At 39.9% G+C, this 20,887-nt stretch overlaps 4 protein-coding genes across 8 annotated transcripts; all 4 read right to left on the reverse strand.

Annotated features, from left to right (window-relative positions):
• Positions 1-838: 838 nt before the first annotated feature.
• Positions 839-7,738, reverse strand: LOC135593903 (probably inactive leucine-rich repeat receptor-like protein kinase At5g06940). Of its 3 annotated transcripts, none has more exons than XM_065084222.1 (5): positions 6,282-7,738; positions 5,419-6,169; positions 5,109-5,334; positions 2,413-4,859; positions 839-1,370 (listed from the first exon to the last, which is right to left on the reverse strand). In XM_065084222.1, the coding sequence occupies exons 4-5, from the start codon at positions 4,775-4,777 to the stop codon at positions 1,012-1,014; spliced, it is 2,724 nt and encodes a 907-aa protein (XP_064940294.1). In that variant the 5' UTR covers positions 4,778-4,859; positions 5,109-5,334; positions 5,419-6,169; positions 6,282-7,738; the 3' UTR covers positions 839-1,011. The 3 variants fall into 3 exon arrangements, with proteins under 3 accessions (XP_064940294.1, XP_064940292.1, XP_064940293.1); XM_065084220.1 differs by having other exon boundaries at positions 2,413-4,982; XM_065084221.1 differs by having other exon boundaries at positions 2,413-4,993.
• A 2,414-nt stretch (positions 7,739-10,152) lies between these two features.
• LOC103999229 (uncharacterized) lies at positions 10,153-11,206 on the reverse strand. The gene is made up of 2 exons (XM_009420907.3): positions 10,421-11,206; positions 10,153-10,315 (listed from the first exon to the last, which is right to left on the reverse strand). Exon 1 carries the CDS (start codon positions 11,033-11,035, stop codon positions 10,457-10,459), a length of 579 nt encoding a protein of 192 aa, XP_009419182.2. The 5' UTR covers positions 11,036-11,206; the 3' UTR covers positions 10,153-10,315; positions 10,421-10,456.
• A 398-nt stretch (positions 11,207-11,604) lies between these two features.
• LOC135593904 (arabinogalactan protein 23-like) lies at positions 11,605-12,055 on the reverse strand. The gene has a single exon (XM_065084223.1). It carries the CDS (start codon positions 11,928-11,930, stop codon positions 11,751-11,753), a length of 180 nt encoding a protein of 59 aa, XP_064940295.1. The 5' UTR covers positions 11,931-12,055; the 3' UTR covers positions 11,605-11,750.
• A 490-nt stretch (positions 12,056-12,545) lies between these two features.
• On the reverse strand, positions 12,546-20,814 carry LOC103999231 (putative RING-type E3 ubiquitin transferase C3H69). 3 transcript variants are annotated; one of them, XM_009420911.3, is made up of 6 exons: positions 20,703-20,814; positions 19,184-19,271; positions 18,770-19,041; positions 18,313-18,661; positions 17,139-17,208; positions 12,546-13,047 (listed from the first exon to the last, which is right to left on the reverse strand). In XM_009420911.3, the coding sequence occupies exons 2-6, from the start codon at positions 19,207-19,209 to the stop codon at positions 12,763-12,765; spliced, it is 1,002 nt and encodes a 333-aa protein (XP_009419186.2). In that variant the 5' UTR covers positions 19,210-19,271; positions 20,703-20,814; the 3' UTR covers positions 12,546-12,762. The 3 variants fall into 3 exon arrangements, with proteins under 3 accessions (XP_009419186.2, XP_064940296.1, XP_009419185.2); XM_065084224.1 differs by having other exon boundaries at positions 20,735-20,811; XM_009420910.3 differs by having other exon boundaries at positions 18,770-19,085; positions 20,735-20,809.
• Positions 20,815-20,887: the final 73 nt, after the last annotated feature.

A 20,887-nucleotide genomic window follows, 5' to 3' on the forward strand; every position in this document is an offset into this window, starting at 1 on the left:
AAGAATGCTAATATCAGTTGACACGTGGTTGCTACGTGAGATCCAAGTCATCCTCCACCCATCTTATATAACGAAGATTTAAAGCACAAGCTTTCTTTTTATCCATTATAACAAGAAAGACAAACATAAACTTTTTTATCATCCTTTATGACAATAAAGGTATTCACTAGCTTTCTTCTCATTTATTATGATGATGAAAACAATCACAAACTCAATATAAAAAGATATCTTAAACCCAATGCAAAGAACTCTTTTTGAATTATTTGAACCCATATTTGGGGACCGTAGATTACTAACTTAGAGCGACTAGGTCGAGAAACCTCCCGTTATCGATCTTCATGTAGATGACAAGAATACAATGTTTCCACCTTAGAGACACTTTGGATGATGCTATATATACATGTTTAAGATCACGTCGGGCTGACCAAAACATCAACGATATTTTCTCTGAACTTATCATAACCATCAAAATTTACACAATAATAGTATAGGATACAAAAAAAAAAAATTTGAAGATTATGAAGTAATGTGTAAAAAAGATGTCCCTGCATTTTACATGTGTGGCAGATGAAGATACGGGCACACGATTTTTTATTCAGATACCACAACATTTTTATCGATATTATTTCATTTAAATGCTTAAATCAGTAGATGAGACATGATTCATACCTTTGTATTCTTATCAGAGCAACTGATCTAAATTTGCCACATTCCTTTAGAAGTTGGGCACACAATAACAGAAGTAAAGGCTTTTTCCTGGAGAGTTTGCAGATCGTTGTCGTTTAAGAGTCAATTGTAATGAACGAAATAAAACTAAACACAAAGCAGTAAATCTGCGTGGCGGATAACAATTAATGGAAATACCACTCCAAATTACTAATTTTCACTGTACAATCCATCAGGGAAAAGCAGCAGCAAAAGCAATGTAAGTTCTGCTATACAAAACCTCTATTCCTTCTTGCACTCCTGCATATTAGAACACTAGCAAAGGCAGATGATTCTTTTTGTACATTATTCGGCAGAAGGCAACTCACTGGAAAACATTGGAGGGTGGGCGATTGGCTCAAGCGACTGCAAGGATCGGACAACCTCGACGATTGCTGGTCGCTTCTCAGGCAATATAGAAGTGCATCGAAGAGCAAGTTCGAGTACCTCCAACATCTCTTGCTGTGCTGAACTGGAGATCTTGGGATCTAATACTTGGAGAGCTCCATTTGTCATGTTCACCTTCCTTCTTACAAACTTGACGACATCGAGGGACTCCCTAACTTCCGGCTGTTCAGCTGGCCTTCCAGTAACGAGTTCCAGTAACACCACGCCGAAGCTGTATATGTCCATTTGTTCTGTTGGTTTCTTACTGCAGCCATACTCTGCAACCAGTAGCAATGCATAATGCCGTACAGATATTTCAGTTTACTAGTTGATGAAAACAAAGCAATGTTCAACTCATTCAATTCATTTCTATGAGGAAAAAAGAAACATTCATTCATCTCACAGGGAATGCAAAAGTTCATATTCCTGGCATATTTGAAATAAATAAGAAATTACAATTTCAAATACCAAACGAAATTCGATTAACCATTGTTTATGTGCAATAAGTTCAAACAATACTGAAAGCTCTAGCATTCCACTTTTGTTTTTAGCTTCCTTGTTCTATGGCCTAATTATTTATTGCTTGACATCCAAAAGCTAAGACCAGCAAAACCATGATCAGTATCTCACGCAAGACAATAGCTAGCAATTCAATTATATGCAGTCAAAATTAAATCACCAGAAAGTATTTATACACCTAGCAAGCCAGTGTCTAATTACACAAATGACGCCAAACACCTTTCATCCTCTGCCACCTCATAGTGTCAAACCTAGGAATAATTTGATATACTTCCTTACAATGTCGCTTGCTGTACATTCACTCACAGCCTTGCATTACCAAGCTTTATAAGGGTAATTTATGTATATAAGGCACCATCTCCAAGTGGGGCCAAAAGTTCTACTCGCTGTTGGTGAATTGGAGGAGATAGAATGGGGATCAAAGGCCTATTTTGATCCCTGTCCTCTGTATAACCACACTAGATCAGAGCAAAGTCTGGATACATTATCTTGTCTCAAAAATAAAGAGATTCACCTACTCTTTCAATTGAAAGCACAATGTGGACTTTAATCAAGGAACTTATATAATTTATCAAAGGAACTGAATGGCAGTCAATGTCATCCATGTTATTGCGATTAATATCTGTGGTATCTGCACCACAACGACAGATGCAAGAAACATCCAATGGGTTGGTATCTCTTGATGTAATTGAGTTGACACATTATATTGGGGAAATTCATATATGAAATATGTCTCGGTAAATCCAGAGAATTAAATTCCTAAAGAGAGTTGTAGATGATTTCTTATATTAAATAATTTACCTGGAGGCATATAGCAATAGCTACCCAACTCAGAAGCTACCGATGACCTGTATGAGGTCTCCCCGATTATACGATCAAGGCCAAAGTCAGTTATCTTTGGCTCAAAACCATCACCAATAAGGATATTATTAGATTTCATGTTCCGGTGAAGTATCTGTGAGACATAATCTTTGTGAAGGTACAGTAAGCCATGTGCGGATCCAATAGCCAGTTTGAGGCGAAAACTCCACTCTAGTGAAAAGCCTGGTTTATGAAGGGCATCTCCTAAGCTACCCTTTTTCAGGTACTCAAAAATAAGAAGAATTGTGCCTTTGGAGTAACAAAAGCCCAACAACTTGGCGACATTCCTATGCCTGGCCTTGGCCATTGTCTTAATTTCAGCCTTCACTATTCTGAAAGACAAGTTACTGGAGTTTAGTAGCCTCTTAACGGCAACAAATTCTCCCCCAGGTAGCTGAAGGACGTGAACTTTGCCAAAAGCACCTTCACCAATCACATTTTTCTCAACTAAAGCCATTAGCAGCTCCTCTTCTGTAATCCCGAGAGGGTAAAAGAATACCGATTTCCATGCTCCAGATCTGGGCTTTCCTCGTAACATCCTGCACACCACATAAAGCCCCACAATTAAGACTGTGAAACCAACAGCAATGGATACCACAATTGCCGCCCAGAACAATCCAATGGTCTTAGAGTTTCGTCTTTTTAGTGGCCCATTGCATGGGTTTGGCAACCCAGGGCCACACAAATCGGGATTTCCCTGTAAGAATGAAGCTGGAAGATCAGAAACCAGAGAAGTTGGAACACTTCCTGATAGCTGGTTGAAGGAAACATTGAACAGTGCAAGTTTCAGGTTTTGGAGCTCTGGTGGGATCTCACCGCTGAGTCTATTGCTGGAAATGTCAATGTATGTCAACACTGGTAGGTGTCCAAGAGAAGGTGGGATGTTTCCGGTCAAACTATTGTCTGCTAAGGATAACGAGACCAACTTTCTGCAGTTCCTGAGCTCTGGAATTGACCCTGTGAGCGAGTTGTGGGACAAATTTATGATACTCAAGACCGGTGAATCGAAAATATCAGCAGGGAGATCACCGGAGAAACCATTAAGCGAAGCTGAAAACCTGTACATGGTGCGAATCATTCCAAGACCTCCAGGAATTCTCCCCGTGAAGCTATTGTTATCAATCTGAACTTGCTCCAGATGAGAAAGAACTCCAGCCAAATCGGGCATCTCACCTGAGAACTGGTTGTTTTCAGCTCGGACAAGCTTCAACTCTGGCAGTGACCACAAACCAGATGGAAGTTCTCCAGAAAAGCCATTGTCCTGCACTTGAAACCTCTCGAGGCTCAGGCATTTCTCAATGCTGTAAGGTATTGGACCAGTGAAGGAGTTATCAAGAAGACTGAGTTGTTTGAGAGATTTCCCGTAGCAAACATCAGCTGGAAATGATCCAGAAAGCATATTCTGTGAGAAATCCAGAGCAGTCAGCTTCAGAAAACCCAACCCGAACCCCAAAGGGATTTTTCCTGTCAAATTATTCTGGGAAAGGTCTAAAACCTCCAGCTCATGCAAACCAATGAAGGATTCAGGAATCGCACCATAAAGACCAGATCTTTGCATCTTAAGCCATCTCAATTTAGCCAGCCCCCCAATTTCTCGAGGCAGTTCAGATGCCAAAGATGGATTCTGCGACAAGTCAAGAAGGACTAGCTCGCTCAAGTTTCTGAAAACAGGGGGACGGATGATACCTGAGAACAAGTTACTTCCCAAGTTGAGAACTTGGAGCCGCTCCAAGGAACCCAAGCGGACGGGTATTTGGCCTTCAATGCGGTTCCTACTGAGATCGAGCGTAGATAGACTGGAGAGCAGAACTATTTGGTCGGGAAATGTTCCCCAAAGCAGATTGTTGCTGAGATTGAGAGTGACCAGTCTGGTGCACTCGGAGAGCCGGAGAGAGATGGCCTCGTTGAAGAAGTTGTTGGCAAGGTTGAGGTCGGAGAGCTGAGGGAGTTGGCAGATGGAAGGAGAGATGTCACCGGTGAGGTTGAGGCCGTGAAGATCCACAGAGGTGACCAGAGAAGTGGTCTTGGAGCAAGTGATGCCAGTCCAGTTGCAGTGGTTCGTGGAGTTCGGGGACCAGTCGGATAGAGCCAAGGTAGGGTCCTCCATGGAGGACTTGAAGGTGAGGAGGAGGTCTGTTTCAGAGGAAGAGCTGAGGGCACTGACAAAGGAGAGAAAGAGAGTCAGGAGGAGAGTTTGGTGAGCTGCGGAGGAGGAAGCCATGGTTTCTTCTTCCCACTCTTTGGGTCTGAGACAGAGTTGTCTTCTGCTGCCAAGGCTTGTAGTGGAGTGGGGACTTGGAGTCATTCTTTGAGCTGGAGATGAGATCAACACCCTTTTGTAGTTGTCGTTGCAGCGAGGCTGATGATGCAGTGATGCTGCCTCTGCACTGCAACAGCACTGCATGCTCTGTTAGATTTAGTCCTTGGCATTGAAGAGACACCCAGATGCACAGAGTCCTCCATGACCGGTGGACTCCACTACCTGACGCTGGCTTCATCTACCTCATGACCTACCATTAATCTTGTGTTGATGATGCAGTACAAATAACAGGCTTAAAATAATAAACGAAGAAGAATACCGACACAGACTGCAGAACCCAAAGCAGGGATGGATTAAAAGCACTTGAAAGACTGACCCGTGAGTCGGAGATGATATGTCAGAGGTCACTGCGAAGCGACGACCCGAGTTCACTCCAGCGTTGCCTCCCGGTCGTCCTCCTCCGATCACACGGCTGTGACGAAGGTTACGATTCCCATGCAAGAGGTAGCGGTCGACGGTGGACGCACACCCATACTTTTATTCAGCTACGTCCAAAAAGGCGCACTGAGATGCTCCGTCGATTGTTGCACTGTCATCCTCCGCTGTACATTGATTAGCATGTAAACCAAAGGGAAAAGAAAAGTCAATGCTTTGTGAGTGAGACAGTACTCGATGGACATAATTACCATGCTTTAGTCTGCAATGTATGCTGTTCTCCGATCACCAAATCTTGCCATGCCCGGCTGCAGGATTATATATGGCAAGGAATCTCCAAGTTCTTCACCATGAAATCCAGGTGTGTGAATAATGATCACATACAGAAAGGTGTCTGCTTCTGGTGGGGTTTCAGGTAAGACAACAATGGTACAGTGAAATTTGGTAGAGAACGTGACATTGTCTTTTGCATTCCACCACAAACCCTCCACTAGCAAGTTGTTGACCTTTAACCAAAGAGAGTCAACCCCAAGCAGAAAAAGAACATAACCCACCCAAGAGAAAGATTGCCCACATCAACTTATTACTTTCAGAATCAGAATCCATGATGAAGATGGAACCGCGAGATCTGTCTCACCCCATCCCACGGGACTCCTTTCAAGATCTACCTTTTTTCCTTCTTCCCATGAGTTAATGGTATCGGATATGGATAGAGGTCTGAAGTGGCACCAACTTGAGCACCGAATGAAATGAATTCTTGAGCACGAAGACTGCACCACCACCATGATTGCTCTTGTCCTGCACTTGGGGCTTTGTTCCAAGTGTAACATCCACCGAGCTGACAGCATCTTAGTAAGGCTGATGAAACTGCACATATGATCTAAGTTGTTCTTTTCTTCTTCTTCTTCAAGAGTTCATTGGAGTGGGCCAACAATCTCGTCACTGGATTCTTCGAGAAATTGTAGGATTAGCATTGTCATTAGGTGGGAGCGATATTGTTGTCTGTTAAGAAAAGATAAGGGTTAGTAGGATTAACAATTAAACATTTATGCATAGGCACACATGATAATACATGTAACCAATACAGAAAAGGAAATTGCTATCACATAATCACCTGATACAAATTGCTGTAAGCAACCATAAATTTCAGGAGCATTCTTTGTTAAGATAAACCAATTGCCTAATTCTGGAGCATTGTTCCCTGCAAATTGTCTATGATCCACATCGAACAAAATAGATACCGATACAAGAATGTTTCCATATTGCAGGCTTCATATTACTTCTTAGAAGAAAAGGACAAATCAACTTTAACCAAAAATCTGAATTTGAACTATTGTGATTCCTCAGGTGATTCCCATTTCGTATACAAATCATCAACAATGTTGTTGTACAAGGAATAGTGTAATCTAACAATAGATTGAAATAAGCACTTCTGTAATAAGGAGTATCCAAGCAACAAGTGAAAGCTCAGACATGCCAAAGGAATTTGAAGAATTGAGAACCAATAGTAAGAACAAACTCAGACCAATCCTTCAGCAATCACTGTTTTCTTAATTCTTTAGAAGATTCAAGATATAGCAATAGAATGCATCATAGAAAGACAAAATTATCTTTATGACATCAACTACATCTAACATTGATAACTATAACAGAAAAGACTTCAAAACACACATAATGTTGATAGTTTCACATATTCTTCTTACCATAGTCTTTGAAACCTAGGGAATAAGAACTCTCCCCCTCGATGGTATAAATAAACTGCAAAACACATCTGGAGCAGACTGCCAAAAAACACTCAAGACAAATGTTACATGTGAAGCTTCAAGCTAAACAATGAGTTGATCTTACTGGGCTCAGTCCATGAAGGAACCGAAAGGCAATGGTCTACTTTGAGTAACTTGGACCATCCCAGTTCATTCTTTCAGCTTAGAGTATCGATTCCAACATTAAAGAGTGCTGCACAAAGGTTGATAACCTGTTGATAGTTTCTTTCAAAAGAAACAAATATTTATCCATGCTAAAAAGTGGCCCTAATAATCATTATCATAGCTTCCATAAACATTAACGATTATTTAACTCGACCTATCAAAAGGAACAGATGCAAGTCAGTTTAAAAGCCATTTCTTATCCTAATGAAATTCATCAACAAATGCATGTTTCTGGCTTGCTACAAAGCGTTACTCTAGGCTTGTAAGATTTGAGTTCTTGAGTCAATAGATCTATTAGGTTGGGTTGTAATAATTGGTATCAAAGCAAACCTGACGCTATCTATGTGATATGAGCGATCTGGAGTTGGGAATATGGACTCATGGATGGTGCAAGAGACACTTCAAGATGTGAAGCCACCATTAGACTATGAATTGTACATGATGCCTACTAGAGAATGGTTCAAGATTATGTTTCAGGTCCTGATATCAGCACATAAGGTTAAGCTTGCAAATCCAAGTTACTGGAACAATGGTTTTATCAGGTTAAATCATGGCAATTTTCATATTTATTTTATATAAAAAATAAAATTAGCAAAAGTAGAAAGCAGAGTTGCTAAAAACATACCACATTAATAAACTTGCTAAAGCTACACAATTTAAAAATGTGTGGTAGATGGATTTGGTACAACAATTATCAATTTGAAGGAAGCTCACGCTTCTAGACATGAAAATGTTTACACCGATAACAGAGAGAAAACCATTACCCACAAAATCTCTTGAAAGAAAACTTTGGAAAAGAAGAAATTTACAAAGACCTAAAATGGCAGTCAGAAAGATGAATGATTAGACGATAGCACAGGATATGAGAATCATGCAAGAGAATAATTAACTTTGACCACGACAGAATTGAAGATTTCCAATCACATTATAAGGTTCTTTTAGAAGAACATGAACAGATACCATAGACTGTGTAGCAAAAGAAATTGAATGGGAAGACATAAAGGGTCATGTAAAGAAAGTTGCATATGGGAAGCAAAATTAAGAGCCATAAATATGAGGAAAAAAAAAGACAAATGGGAAGTATGTCACTGCAATTTTCTGTTTTATGATCTTATTATACATCACTTGGAGAAAGCAATTTTTGTTCAATTATCACTGTAAAAACAGATCAATTATAAAACAAACTCTAGGGCTTAAAAATGTGATAAAAAAGTGACATTAGTAGGAACAGTATAATACAATGTGAAATAGATTATAGATGGCCCACCATATAGTTCATATCAAATGGCTGGAGAATGACATGCAAACTTGCTAAGTTAAGGAAATGACGTATTAATAAAGGTGATGTTAATTGCATAGAGGGACATAAGAAAAAAGATACTGAGCACAGGGCACCACAACTCTCCTCCACATGAAGGTCATTTAAACTGCAATTCTAAGTGCGAAAGTTCAGTAAAAACTGAAAGTTCCAAAATCAAGTGAAACAATGTGGCACCATAGCTAAGCAGGTAAACAAAATATTTTCTTTGAATTAATATCAATCTCAAGATAAATTACATGTTGTGATGGTTTATAAGAAGGTCACTTGTATTCAGTAGCCAAAATTTCGGATTCCTTATTCAACTCTTGTATAGAAAACTTAGGCTCATAGATTTGTTCCAGAGTAAAGACTATAAATGTGTTTTTGACAACATTCCCTTCGACCTCATTATATGTAACTAAAGGTACAATTAATTGTACCATCTTATCAACAAGAGAGGAAGCCCTACAATAACATTTAACTGTGGGTATAAACTATGAATTATCCAAATATAGCCAATGAAAACAAAATTACGTATCTTAGAGATCAGAGGCGAAATCTAACAATTTCAATGCATTTAGTTCTCAGAATCATACAAATGTCAGGTTACCATTCACTATAGAGTTTTATGATCAATACAGACTCATGGTACCAAAGAGAACAACACCTCAGATTCCGTCAAACACCATGGAATTGGTGACAGCAATTTCTAGAGCATTCTACAAATGCATGATCCAATAAAGCATCAACAAGGAGACAACATCAACACCATAACCTTATTCTATGAATTCCAAACGAATCACAAGAGGGGAATGCATTTAGTTCTCAGAATCATACAAATGTCAGGTTACCATTCACTATAGAGTTCTATGATCAATACAGACTCATGGTACCAAAGAGAACAACACCTCAGATTCCGTCAAACACCATGGAATTGGTGACAACAATTTCTAAAGCATTCTACAAATGCATGATCCAGTAAAGCATCAACAAGGAGACAACATCAACACCATAACCTTATTCTATGAATTCCAAACGAATCACAAGAGGGGAATGCATTTAGTTCTCAGAATCATACAAATGTCAGGTTACCATTCACTATAGAGTTTTATGATCAATACAGACTCATGGTACCAAAGAGAACAACACCTCAGATTCCGTCAAACACCATGGAATCGGTGACAGCAATTTCTAAAGCATTCTACAAATGCATGATCCAGTAAAGCATCAACAAGGAGACAACATCAACACCATAACCTTATTCTATGAATTCCAAACGAATCACAAGAGGGGAATGCATTTAGTTCTCAGAATCATACAATTGTCAGGTTACCATTCACTATAGAGTTCTATGATCAATGCAGATTCATGGTATCAAAGAGAACAACACCTCAGATTCTGTTGAACACCATGGAATTGCTGACAGCAATTTCTAAAGCGTTCTACAAATGCATGATCCAGTAAAGCATCAACAAGGAGACAACATCAACACCATAACCTTATTCTATGAATTCCAAACGGATCGCAAGAGGTGCATTTAGATCTCAGAATCATACAATTGTCAGGTTACCATTCACTATAGAGTTTTATGATCAATACAGATTCATGGTACCAAAGAGAAGAACACCCCAGATTCCGTTGAACACCATGGAATTGCTGACGGCAATTTCTAAAGAATTCTACAAATGCATGATCCAATAAAGCATCAACAAGGAGACAACATCAACACCATAACCTTATTCTACGAAATCCAAACGGATCGCAAGAGGGGAATGCATTTAGTTCTCAGAATCATACAATTGTAAGGTTACCATTCACTATAGAGTTTTATGATCAATACAGATTCATGGTACCAAAGAGAACAACACCTCAGATTCCGTCGAACACCATGGAATCGCTGACAGCAATTTCTAGAGCGTTCTACAAATGCATGATCCAGTAAAGCATCAACAAGGAGACAACATCAACACCATAACCTTATTCAACGAATTCCAAACGGATCGCAAGAGGGGAATAACCCTTTACCTTTACATCTTGTGTTTGGCTCTTATAGATCGGAGATCAGCAAGAAATGGCGGCGGCGGCGGAGGCGGTCTCGGCCTCTAGAAAGTTGCAGATCCTCTCGACGACCTCCCTCCCCTTGACGCTGTTCTGCTGGAACCTCTCGGCGCAGCGCTGCTCCACCTTCTCGGCGACGGCGGCGAGAGCCGAGAAGGGCTTGCACCGGATGCTGGTCTCCTGACGGAAGGCGGTCCACCCCTCCGGCCGATCAGGGTGGGGCCGGTAGGTGGACCGCTCCTCCACCTCGAGCAGGCCACGAAGGCTAGCGTTGCGGACCACGATCTCCATGGACCGCCCGCGCGCATCGACCACCGTGGACTCCACGCAGTGGCATACGACGGCGTCTTGGCCGAGGATCCGGCGGAGGAGGAAGGGTAGCGGCGGCCATCGGACGGTGATGGAGCGAACGGCCTGGAGGCGGCCGGAGTCGGGGTCGAGGCGGCGGTCGAGCGTGTGGACGTCGACGATGTGGGAGAGTACGGCAGGGGTCTCGGGATCCGTAAATTTGCGCCACGCAGCCGTCGTCACGCGGTCCCACGGGTGGTGGTACACGTGCTCCTGGGTGTACGCGCGAACCATCGGGCGGCGCAGATTAAGGGTTTGCGGCAGGCAGAGAAGCCCAGGGGTTTTATGGCGGCGGTGGGCAGCTGCGATGGTGGCGGGGTGAGGAGACGGAAATGGAGCGGAGAAATGGAAGACGGTGGCGGTTTCACATTTGAAGACTGAAACGCCGTGAGAAGAAAGGCACGGTGTGACTCGGCCGGCTCGGCCTAGTTGAGATGAGTTCCGGTTCGGATCTGAACGAATCGGGCTTCACAATCGATCCGATATCGCTCGAGTCTGACGGTTGAGTTTTTGTTAACCCGAGTCGGACATACGTAATGACGGAGAGTGTAATGTATCAGATGGACGAAACGATGCAGGTGAAGTAAGTAGCAAATGATGGTCTTTTAAGTTGATCGCCAGTCACAGTAGTACAAACACCAGGCAGAAGAAGAGGAAAGAGACGAAGAGATGTCGACGACAGGAAACATTATTCACTTCGAGGCTTCTTTCTTTTCTTCCTTTTCCTTGTGAGGCTACTGCAGGTAGAAGGCGATGCAGGTGAAGTAGCAAATGATGGTCTTTTAAGTTGATCGCAGGTGAAGTAGCAAATGATGGTCTTTTAAGTTGATCGCCAGTCACAGTAGTACAAACACCAAGCAGAAGAAGAGGAAAGAGACGAAGAGATGTCGACGACAGGAAACATTATTCACTTCGAGGCTTCTTCCTTTTCTTCCTTTTCCTTGTGAGGCTACTGCAGGTAGAAGGCGAAGAAAGACAGGACGGAGGCTCCGATGGCGGCCCCCACGGCGGGGGCGGCTGCGAAGGAAGCAGCACTGGCGGGGCCAGGGGCGGGGCCCTCAGCCGCCAGGGTGGTGGTGGCCGTGGCGGCAGCGACGAGGACGGCGCAGGCGATCTTTCTCATCTCCATTGCGAACGGGCGGGTGGGCGGCGCGAGAGTTGGAACGGAAGCCGCCCGAGCTGCAGAGGAGACGAGGGAATTAGACTCTGGGCTTGCCTCCCTCTTCTTTGGCAGGCCTGAGGAGGAATGGGAGCGAAGCGAGGGAGATCTTATAGGACCGTATTGACAGTTGCCGTGCTCTCTCTCTCTCTCTCTCTCTCTGAGAGCTGTCAAGGATTTGTGGCCTCTGGTTTTTCTAAGGGATCCATATTTTGAGGAATGCGTGGTGGCCATGTTTGGCAAGGGAAGGTTTACGTGCTTGCATTTGCATAGATAGTGGGGGGGTCTGCTGACCAGGTTATGAACACCAGAAATTTCGAGTCCAATTTAGCACACAACAGGTGATTGTTTGATGGAGTGTTTTGAATCGGACAACCACAACAATTAGAGCCACATTGCAATGATGCATCGAGTCAAAACTCCCTCATTCTTCAGCAGGCAGAATTGTTAGGAACAGCATCGAATTCAAAGAGTGCTCGAGTTCAGGTCATCTTTCAGCTCACTCAATCAAGCTTCTCTGGTGCTGTCTACGTATTAATTAAAATTACAAAGTGTACTCAGCTGAGGAATTGGAGTTGTAAGTAATGATCAGTAAATCTTGAGACCAATATGGCATATCCAGCAAGCACATAACAAAATGTAAGGAGTGCCGAAAATATACAACATAACAAATGCTAGAGAATTATAGTTTTGAGCTGCAGTTCCTGAATAAATGCTAACAGGAAACTCATCAGACTCGGACTTTTAGAGCCTAATCCAGACTCCACAAATTATATATCCTGGTATTACAACTTTGATTACATCATGGATAATTATCATCATCGCTTTGTGAATCTTCATCGTCCATCTGCATAAGTAGAAAACTCGCTAGTAGACTGCCAAGATCGGCATCATCAAGATCCTCAGATTCCCCTTCGTTGATATCTAATAGAGCAGCAAGATTGGCTAACTCATTCCCCACGACAAGTTGGTTTACAACGTCTTCTAGCTCCTCTCCGTCCATTACTTGTCCGTGCCTGTGTGGATGGGGTCTATATCTGTGAGGTCTGCATGTGTTTCGCCTATTTGTACTTGGCTTGTAAATGTGCTGGAAGACAATGCATACATCACTGGTTATAGCCAAAACCTTAACGAATGTGATTCATCAAATTGCAGAACAAGTACTGAAAACCTTAACGTCTTACAAAATGCGATGGCATCATACCACAATCTGGAATAAAATTAACAGATTACAGTACCTGGACTAGGGATGATGATTCATAATGTTTTCATGTGTTCTAAAGTGGAAAACAATCTCATATCATCATAATAAGCAAAAAAAAATTCAGGTTCTATGCTAGTTCATCAATACTAATTTGTGTACGGTCAAGAAACTCAGGTTAAAGGCAGAGTGATAACAAAATTCAATGTTAATTCACAGGTTTGGTTCTTATATAGCACTACAGACATATCCAACACATAAGAAAATGAAAAAGTCCACGGCATGTGACATACAAAACTGTACATGTAATAACTCAATGAACTATCAATAGACCTATTTGTTATGAAGATGTAATCAAGATCTCATTTGAAACCATGGTTCGTCTTACCGGTCTATACCAGTGTACCGGCCAACTATTGGTACGGTACATAACAAGTTGTACCGAGTCATACTGAGCATACTAACACATGATACATAGGGGTGTACCGATGTGCCACACATACCAATCTCTTGTTAGACCAGTATGTACTGTCCATATCAGGTAGTACACTATGGAATGACAAACCTTGTTTGAAACTTCATTTTGTAGCAAAAGCATGCAACACTAACATCTTTTGTTAGTGACACTTGGTGAAGTCCAAAAGGAAAAAACCTATTCACTAACAAAATATATGAAAAAAAATAAACACAATTAAATATTTAGCAAAAGTGGAAAGGTCCCCTCTTATAATGGCTTCCCGTGCCTTTCCCAAGTATCCTAAGTACAAATGATAGCTTACATGAAAGAAAAGAAAAATAATGAATAGAGTTAAGGTCCATTTTAGTCCCTATGGTTTTGATCATAGACCATTTATACTCGTGTCTAAAATAATCCTCATATTTTAAAAAACGTAACATATAAGCTTCTCTTGTCAAGTCTGAGTTAACAGACGTTAGAGTTTGCTTACGTGGTATGCTGATTCACAATAAACCATTAATACAATAACACGTGTAATTTAAGTTTAAAAAAGGGTTAAGGTCAATTTTAGCCCTTGTAATTTTGGCCATGGACCACTTAAGTCCTTATGGTTTACTCATGTATAAAATAACCCCTATATTTTCAAAAACATAGCATATAAGCCCTTCCTATCAACTTTGAATTAACAGACGTTAGAGTCTACTTACATGGCATTACTGACTCACAATAAGCCATTAATATAATGATACATGTAATTTAAGTTTTTTTAAAAAAACTAAGACTATCATCAATGGCGGGAGGAGACATCATCGTAGAAGCGACCACCAGCAATAGCACCGAGTCGCTGCAGCCTAACAGGGCGTCGTACGCATGTAGCCTCTCCCATGTTGACGACGAGCTCAGGAGCTTTCGATCTTACCTCAAGTGGATGTGTGTCAACCAGTCTGACATTAGACACGCAATGATCTCCCGGTCCCTTTTCCTCCTCCTGGGTGTCTTCATCCCCACCGCCTCACACTTCATCCTCTCCTGCGCCCTCACTCGTCGCGCCTACGACATGGTGGTCCAGCTCTTCCTCACCTTTGCCTCCGACCTCTCTTACCTTTACCGCTTCGTCTTCGTCCACAATGGCATTCGTCGCTTCCTCTTCCTCAATAAGATGGACCTTAAAACTTAAATTACACATATCATTATATTAATGATTTATTGTGAGTCAGCATGCCACGTAAGCAGATTCTAACGTTTGTTAACTCATACTTGATGGGAGAGACTTATATGCTACGTTTTTAAAAATGTAAGGGTTATTCTAAACACGAGTAAACCATAAGAACTTAAGTAGTCCATGGCCAAAGTCACAATGGCTAAAATGGGCCTTAACCATTTTTTAAACTTAAATTATACGTATCATTATATTAATGGTTTATTGTGAATCAAAATGCCACGTAAGTAGATTCTAGCATCTGTTAACTCAAACTTGATAGGAGGGGTTTATATGCTACGTTTTTTAAAATGTAGGTGTTATTTTAGACACGAGTAAACCATAAGGGCTTAAGTGGTCCATGGCTAAAGCCACAGAAGCTAAAATGAACTTTAACCCTAATAAATATAATTCAACAAGTATATATAAGATAAGAATGATTGTGAAGATATCAACATATGACAACTACAATAGCCACAATGGCATAAAAATTGAATGGTGAAATTGCTATGAGAACTTTGCCCTTGAGCCGTACAAGACATTACTATGTCCTGGTATTAACTTATGTTTGACACAAGGTTTACAATTTCGGTCCGTACTAGTGTACCAACCAATGGTTGGTACGATACGTACCGAGTGTACTAATGATATGCCTAAAAAATATAAAAAATAACTCCAAAAATACCTAAAAATAAAAAAAAATAGATTAGGGTTTTTTAAGTTGGAAATAAATATAAATTTAGTATAATTTTAATAAAAATAATCTAAATTAAGAAAGAATATATGTCTTATTATTACATATGTCTTATGTGATATGGAAATATAAATGATTAGATGAAATTCTTTGTAACAAGACAAAGTGACACCAGAAACATACAAAAGCAATTTGAGAAACTTTCAGACATGTAGATTAACGGGATTTGATTTGGGATATGGGGTACAAGTGCCCACGTTCACATATCTCTAGTCTTCATCCATAGCTTGTCAAAGATAATTGTTACATTTTAGAAATGCATACTGACCAAGGAGTTCATAGTCATACTAGTAGAGGAAGGCTATACACCACCTTCCTAAGAACTTAAAGAATGAATTTATATAATAATCTAAGCTTAGCATCGAAGGTGGTTTTCAAAACATATGTAGGAATACAATGTTTACTTGTAATGCCAACGAATAATTTGTTGCAAATGAGAAGCATTAAGTATTGTTGAAAGTTAGGATATAATGATATAACTATTTGTTCTCAAAGAAGCTTACATGTCTAGAGCTAGGTTACCAGTAGTTAGAATGCTAATCTTCTTCAGCTGTCAAACATGGACACCTGTAAGACACGCAAGCTTGTGTGCTAAGAGCCAACATTTAGTAGATGGAAAGTGCTAGATGGATGCCATGACAGCCACACATATCCAACACCATGACATACACTAAATTCATCATTCACAGCATCGTACAGTCTACCAACATATAGACACACCATGGAGCGCAGGAGGAAAATAGGATATAAGGAGAGAAAAGAAGAGGAAAGGAGAAAGGAATAGCTTATCACTGTCATATCCATGTCACTGATGTCTAAGAAGGGCAGTGACAGATATAAAGAAAGACAAGGGAGATGGGGAGGGAAGATAGAGGGATAGAAGAGAGAGATCCCTAACTTCAAAACAGATAGACCAGTTATCTCAACTCCATGACTTGAAGGATTCAAATCCAATCAACGGACAGACTACTTGCAATGAGGATTCTACCTGCTGGTAATTTTGATAGGATTCCTGTTCCTCACATCACAACCATCCACAGACATGGGCCCCATCTACCAAGTCTCACATCCCAAGTCTCAACAAAAGAGAAAAAACTGAAAGGAGGGGAAAGAAGGAAGAAAAGAAAAGAAGATGATACAATTTATATACACATTTACATGTTATACATGAAGCATTTCAAACTAGTTTTGATTCTTCAAAGATAATATATTTGAAGATATAATAAAAAGATATATATTTTGCATAAAGCATACGATGCCCAAAGAATAAGATCTTCGTCTGAGCAAAGTAGCATTTCTCCCTTTTCACGAATAAAGTATTCTCCCAACATACATAAACAATAACCTTTAAATATATATCTAGCATCCTTTTGTTTCCACTCTGGCCTGGTAGGCTGCTGCTTTTCAGATATATATCTAGAATGAAATGTACCACCTTGAAGCTAATTTTCAAGTTATATGAACAGGTTCCCCATGATTAAAGACATTGACATGTGACACCCATGTGACGCAGAGGCATATGCATGTAACACCCATGTCATAAAAATCGAAGTGTAAACCATTTGTACCTTGTAGAAACAACTGGTTCCAAAGGGACATGTCCCATTTCCAAAGTCATAGTATTTACAATCAATCGACCTGCCAAGGAAAAGCTATGAGTCAGACCACAGTGTGCATAATTAGAATAACAGAAAATGAAATTGGTGAACAAGGATAAAAAATTGATGATCCTCAAACTGTATATCAGCTAATATATGATTGTTTTCATTATTAGAGTAACTTCATAATAGTATATGATTATGTTTCATAATGAAGCATCGAACAACATACTTGTCCTTTGGTAAAATTATATATAATTATTATATATGATTAAGCATGATGAAGCATTGCCCTGGAAGATTGATGTTAAATTTTTAGTAATAAAGATTCATTCCTTGTTATTTTATCCAGAATTTTCTCGTGGAATTTTAATACGATGGGAAAATAGAGAGTTCATCTGCAAATAAGTTCAAATTATAAACAAGGATAAGCTAGCCATCACTAAGGCTTTGGTAAGCTTGTATGTCAGAAAGTGTTACTTGACAATTTGCATTGCCTTTACTCATGGGAGCTGCTAGGCTGAAAAAGCTAAGCAAATTACCAAATTATATGACGATAATGCGAATACAGGTAATATACAACGTAGAGATGCGTGTGCAGTTATTGTTGTTTATGTGATTTACACCCAAAAAAATGGTACCGATGTCAAAGATCATGATGCACACCAGAAGTCATAGACTGAGGAGGTCTGGCAGTTAATAAGAATTAGTATCCTTCTATGGTGTGCCACTCATGTAAATCTTATTTAAGTGGTTTCGGAAGATACTGCCTAAGACTGAGCTAGATTATCGAGAAGAAAATTTTGTAATCCAAATATATGTGTTTCCTTTTAAGAGGAACAAGAGAAAGTCGACAGATTGGCAAAAGGCAGCAAATATAATTAAACAACAGGAATTATAGACTACATGTCCTGTATCATAAAGTGTTGAAACCTCTTATGAAATGAAAATTATGAGACTTGTTACACCTAGGAACAAAAAAACTGACATGTATAGGGATACATTGCTAAGCATTAGGTTAGTTACTTCGCAGTAAATGTCTGAACATCATATAATCCAAATGAAAAAGAACATCCTAGGTTAGTGCAAATAAAATGCATAACAACTAGAATCAGTACGCATAAAATAATAAAACTATACATACTTGAGCTTGTTTTTGTAGGTATCAATTATCTCTTGTTTTTCTTCCTTTGTGGAGAACCAAGTGACACTGGGAACAACAAAGTATGAATGCTTTCGGCACACTGGGCAGGCCCTTAATGCGGTGTTCAAATCAATCCCAGAAGCTGGAGAATTCCTACGCCAATTCCGAATACATGAAATGCAGAATGGGTGATCACACTCAGATAACATACCAAACTTCCGTTCCGCATCTGTGGGTTTAAACAAAACAATCTCCAGGCAAATACTGCATTCTATCTCCTGACTATACTTTAGAGTTTCAAGGAGCTTGTTCTTTTTTTGACCGATCATTGAGTGGTCTTCTCTTTTACCTGAAGAGAGCGGTTCACAAATAGAGCAAAGTCTTTGTCAATGTCAGGAAACCTTTTGCAAAATGCAAATACTACAGGCAATCATAAATTCACTGGGAACAGTACTACCTGGCCCGATGCGTGCATGAACATGGCTGCTCTCATCACTCAGGAAAGTATCAGCTCCAACTTTCTGGGTTTGTGCATGCTCACAAGGACGGATATGGGATTGGCTTGAAGCTGGTAAATTCAATGGAATTCTAAATGCTTGAGTAGTTTCTCTGCTCAAAGAAGCTCTAAAAGGACAAGCAACTTGCGAAGAACTGGATGCATGGTGAGATATTGATGATGCCGGATCAGATGTTTCATGACAGGAATCTCCAACATGGCTATACCTGCACCTACTACCATAGATGCAGAGACCTTTTTGATAAAAGGTACATGCCTATAATCATAAATAATCATTAAAGGAAAGCTCTATGCACACTAGGAAAGTAAGGTAACTATGCTGGAAAGCATGACCTAAGAGGTTAATAACATTACTTTATTGGATCGATCCCTCCAATCATGTGAAAATTCACAATACTCTGCTTTTAGGCATGTTCCATGTGCAAAGTACTTGCAAAGAACCCTGGGATATCAAGAACATGTGTTAGAGAAAATAAAGCAAATGCTCATTTTTCATAAGCTCGTAATAAGGTGTTTGTAAACTAAGCAAATATATGCAATATTGCTTATATAAAAATATTGTTTGATATTTGTGACAGTAAATGTCTGAAAGAGTCATACAAAAAAGGTATGTTTAAATGTCTGATATTTGTGCTTTGACTCGGAGATATTATGCCAACCATAGGAAAGCATCTATTCCACATAAGATAGTTATTAGGTATCTGGTGTTTCAAGAAAGAAAATTACAGAACTGGACCAAATCATTTCCCAGCTTGGAGGTCAAATAGATATAAGTGATCATTTGATTAGATCATCAAATTAAGCCAAAAGTTTTTGAGAGTTCTGAGAATGAAATATTAGATCTTAAATTACAGATTAGATCCAAAGTTTATAGATCCTTAAAAATTAAGACTTTGAAAGGAACAATTTGCATAATGTATTAAAAATAACCTACCCTTTCTTGTTGACCTCGATCAACAAATAATATCAAATTTAAGCCAAAACTAAAAACACCATAGTTTTTTAGTCAGTTCTAAACATCAGCTCCCAGCCATATCATGAAACTGAATTCAATGAAGAAACAGCCCATGGAGCTTCCAAAAAACTTACAAACTTCCAAAATCCAAAACTAGAAGTACCTAGAAGGCTAGAACAGTGGACCATCACGAGTTGTTATTTCAGAATAGTGCTAAAAATAGTGCAAATTAAGCAGCCTCCATAATTCTATATCTCGTTGTTAAATGGTGATACTAAACCTCATGTGCTCTTCAAAACAATTCCTAACATATGCCCTCAACTTGAGAAAAAAATTTCTAATAACTCAAGAAACCAAAGTTAAAAATGCCCTGCTTTCCTTTGTTATCGTCATCCCCTTCCCTCTATAACTGGTTTGAACTGCCAATGTCTTTTTCTGCTGGTTTAAGTCCTCATATGCCCATTATAAATTAAACAGCTAGAATATTAATTGAGATATCACAACCAACAAACTATTTTATCTCAAAAACCTATTTTGTCCCCACTTGAAGTTCTCTAGTCTGTCTCAAACTAGTCTTCTACAGTCAATATCTTACGCATCCGACCAAGATCATATACCCCGCTTAAAAACCCATAGAAATTCGACATCAATAACAATCCCCCAAAAACATCTTCCTAAACAATCCCGAACCATCAAACTGAATCAGTAACGCATCGAACCATATAATTCCCAAAATTCAAGCGTTACTATGAGCATCTAAAAAAAGCCCAAAAAAAGTTTAACAAAGCAGAAAAATCCACCGACACAACCGGAAGAATCATCGAATGTTTTTTTCTCGAAAAGCATCACAAAATTCCATCGATCAAAAACAAAAAACTGCAAAAAGATCGGGTAGTAAGCTGTCGAGAACTTAGATACCGGTCACGGGTAAAGGATCAAGGTGATATCACCTTCTCGGCATCGCGGGAGGGAAGAAGAGTAGACGACGAACTCGAAGCCGGAGGAGTGGAATGGAGAAAAGAGTAAAGAGTTTACCCAATGTATTCTGTTTTCTTTTAGGGCTCATTGCTGTCCTCCTCGTGTCCCAAATGATTCTCGTAGTT

Source organism: Musa acuminata, chromosome BXJ1-9 (assembly GCF_036884655.1).
Source record: "Musa acuminata AAA Group cultivar baxijiao chromosome BXJ1-9, Cavendish_Baxijiao_AAA, whole genome shotgun sequence".
NCBI classification, from domain to species: Eukaryota; Viridiplantae; Streptophyta; class Magnoliopsida; order Zingiberales; family Musaceae; genus Musa; species Musa acuminata.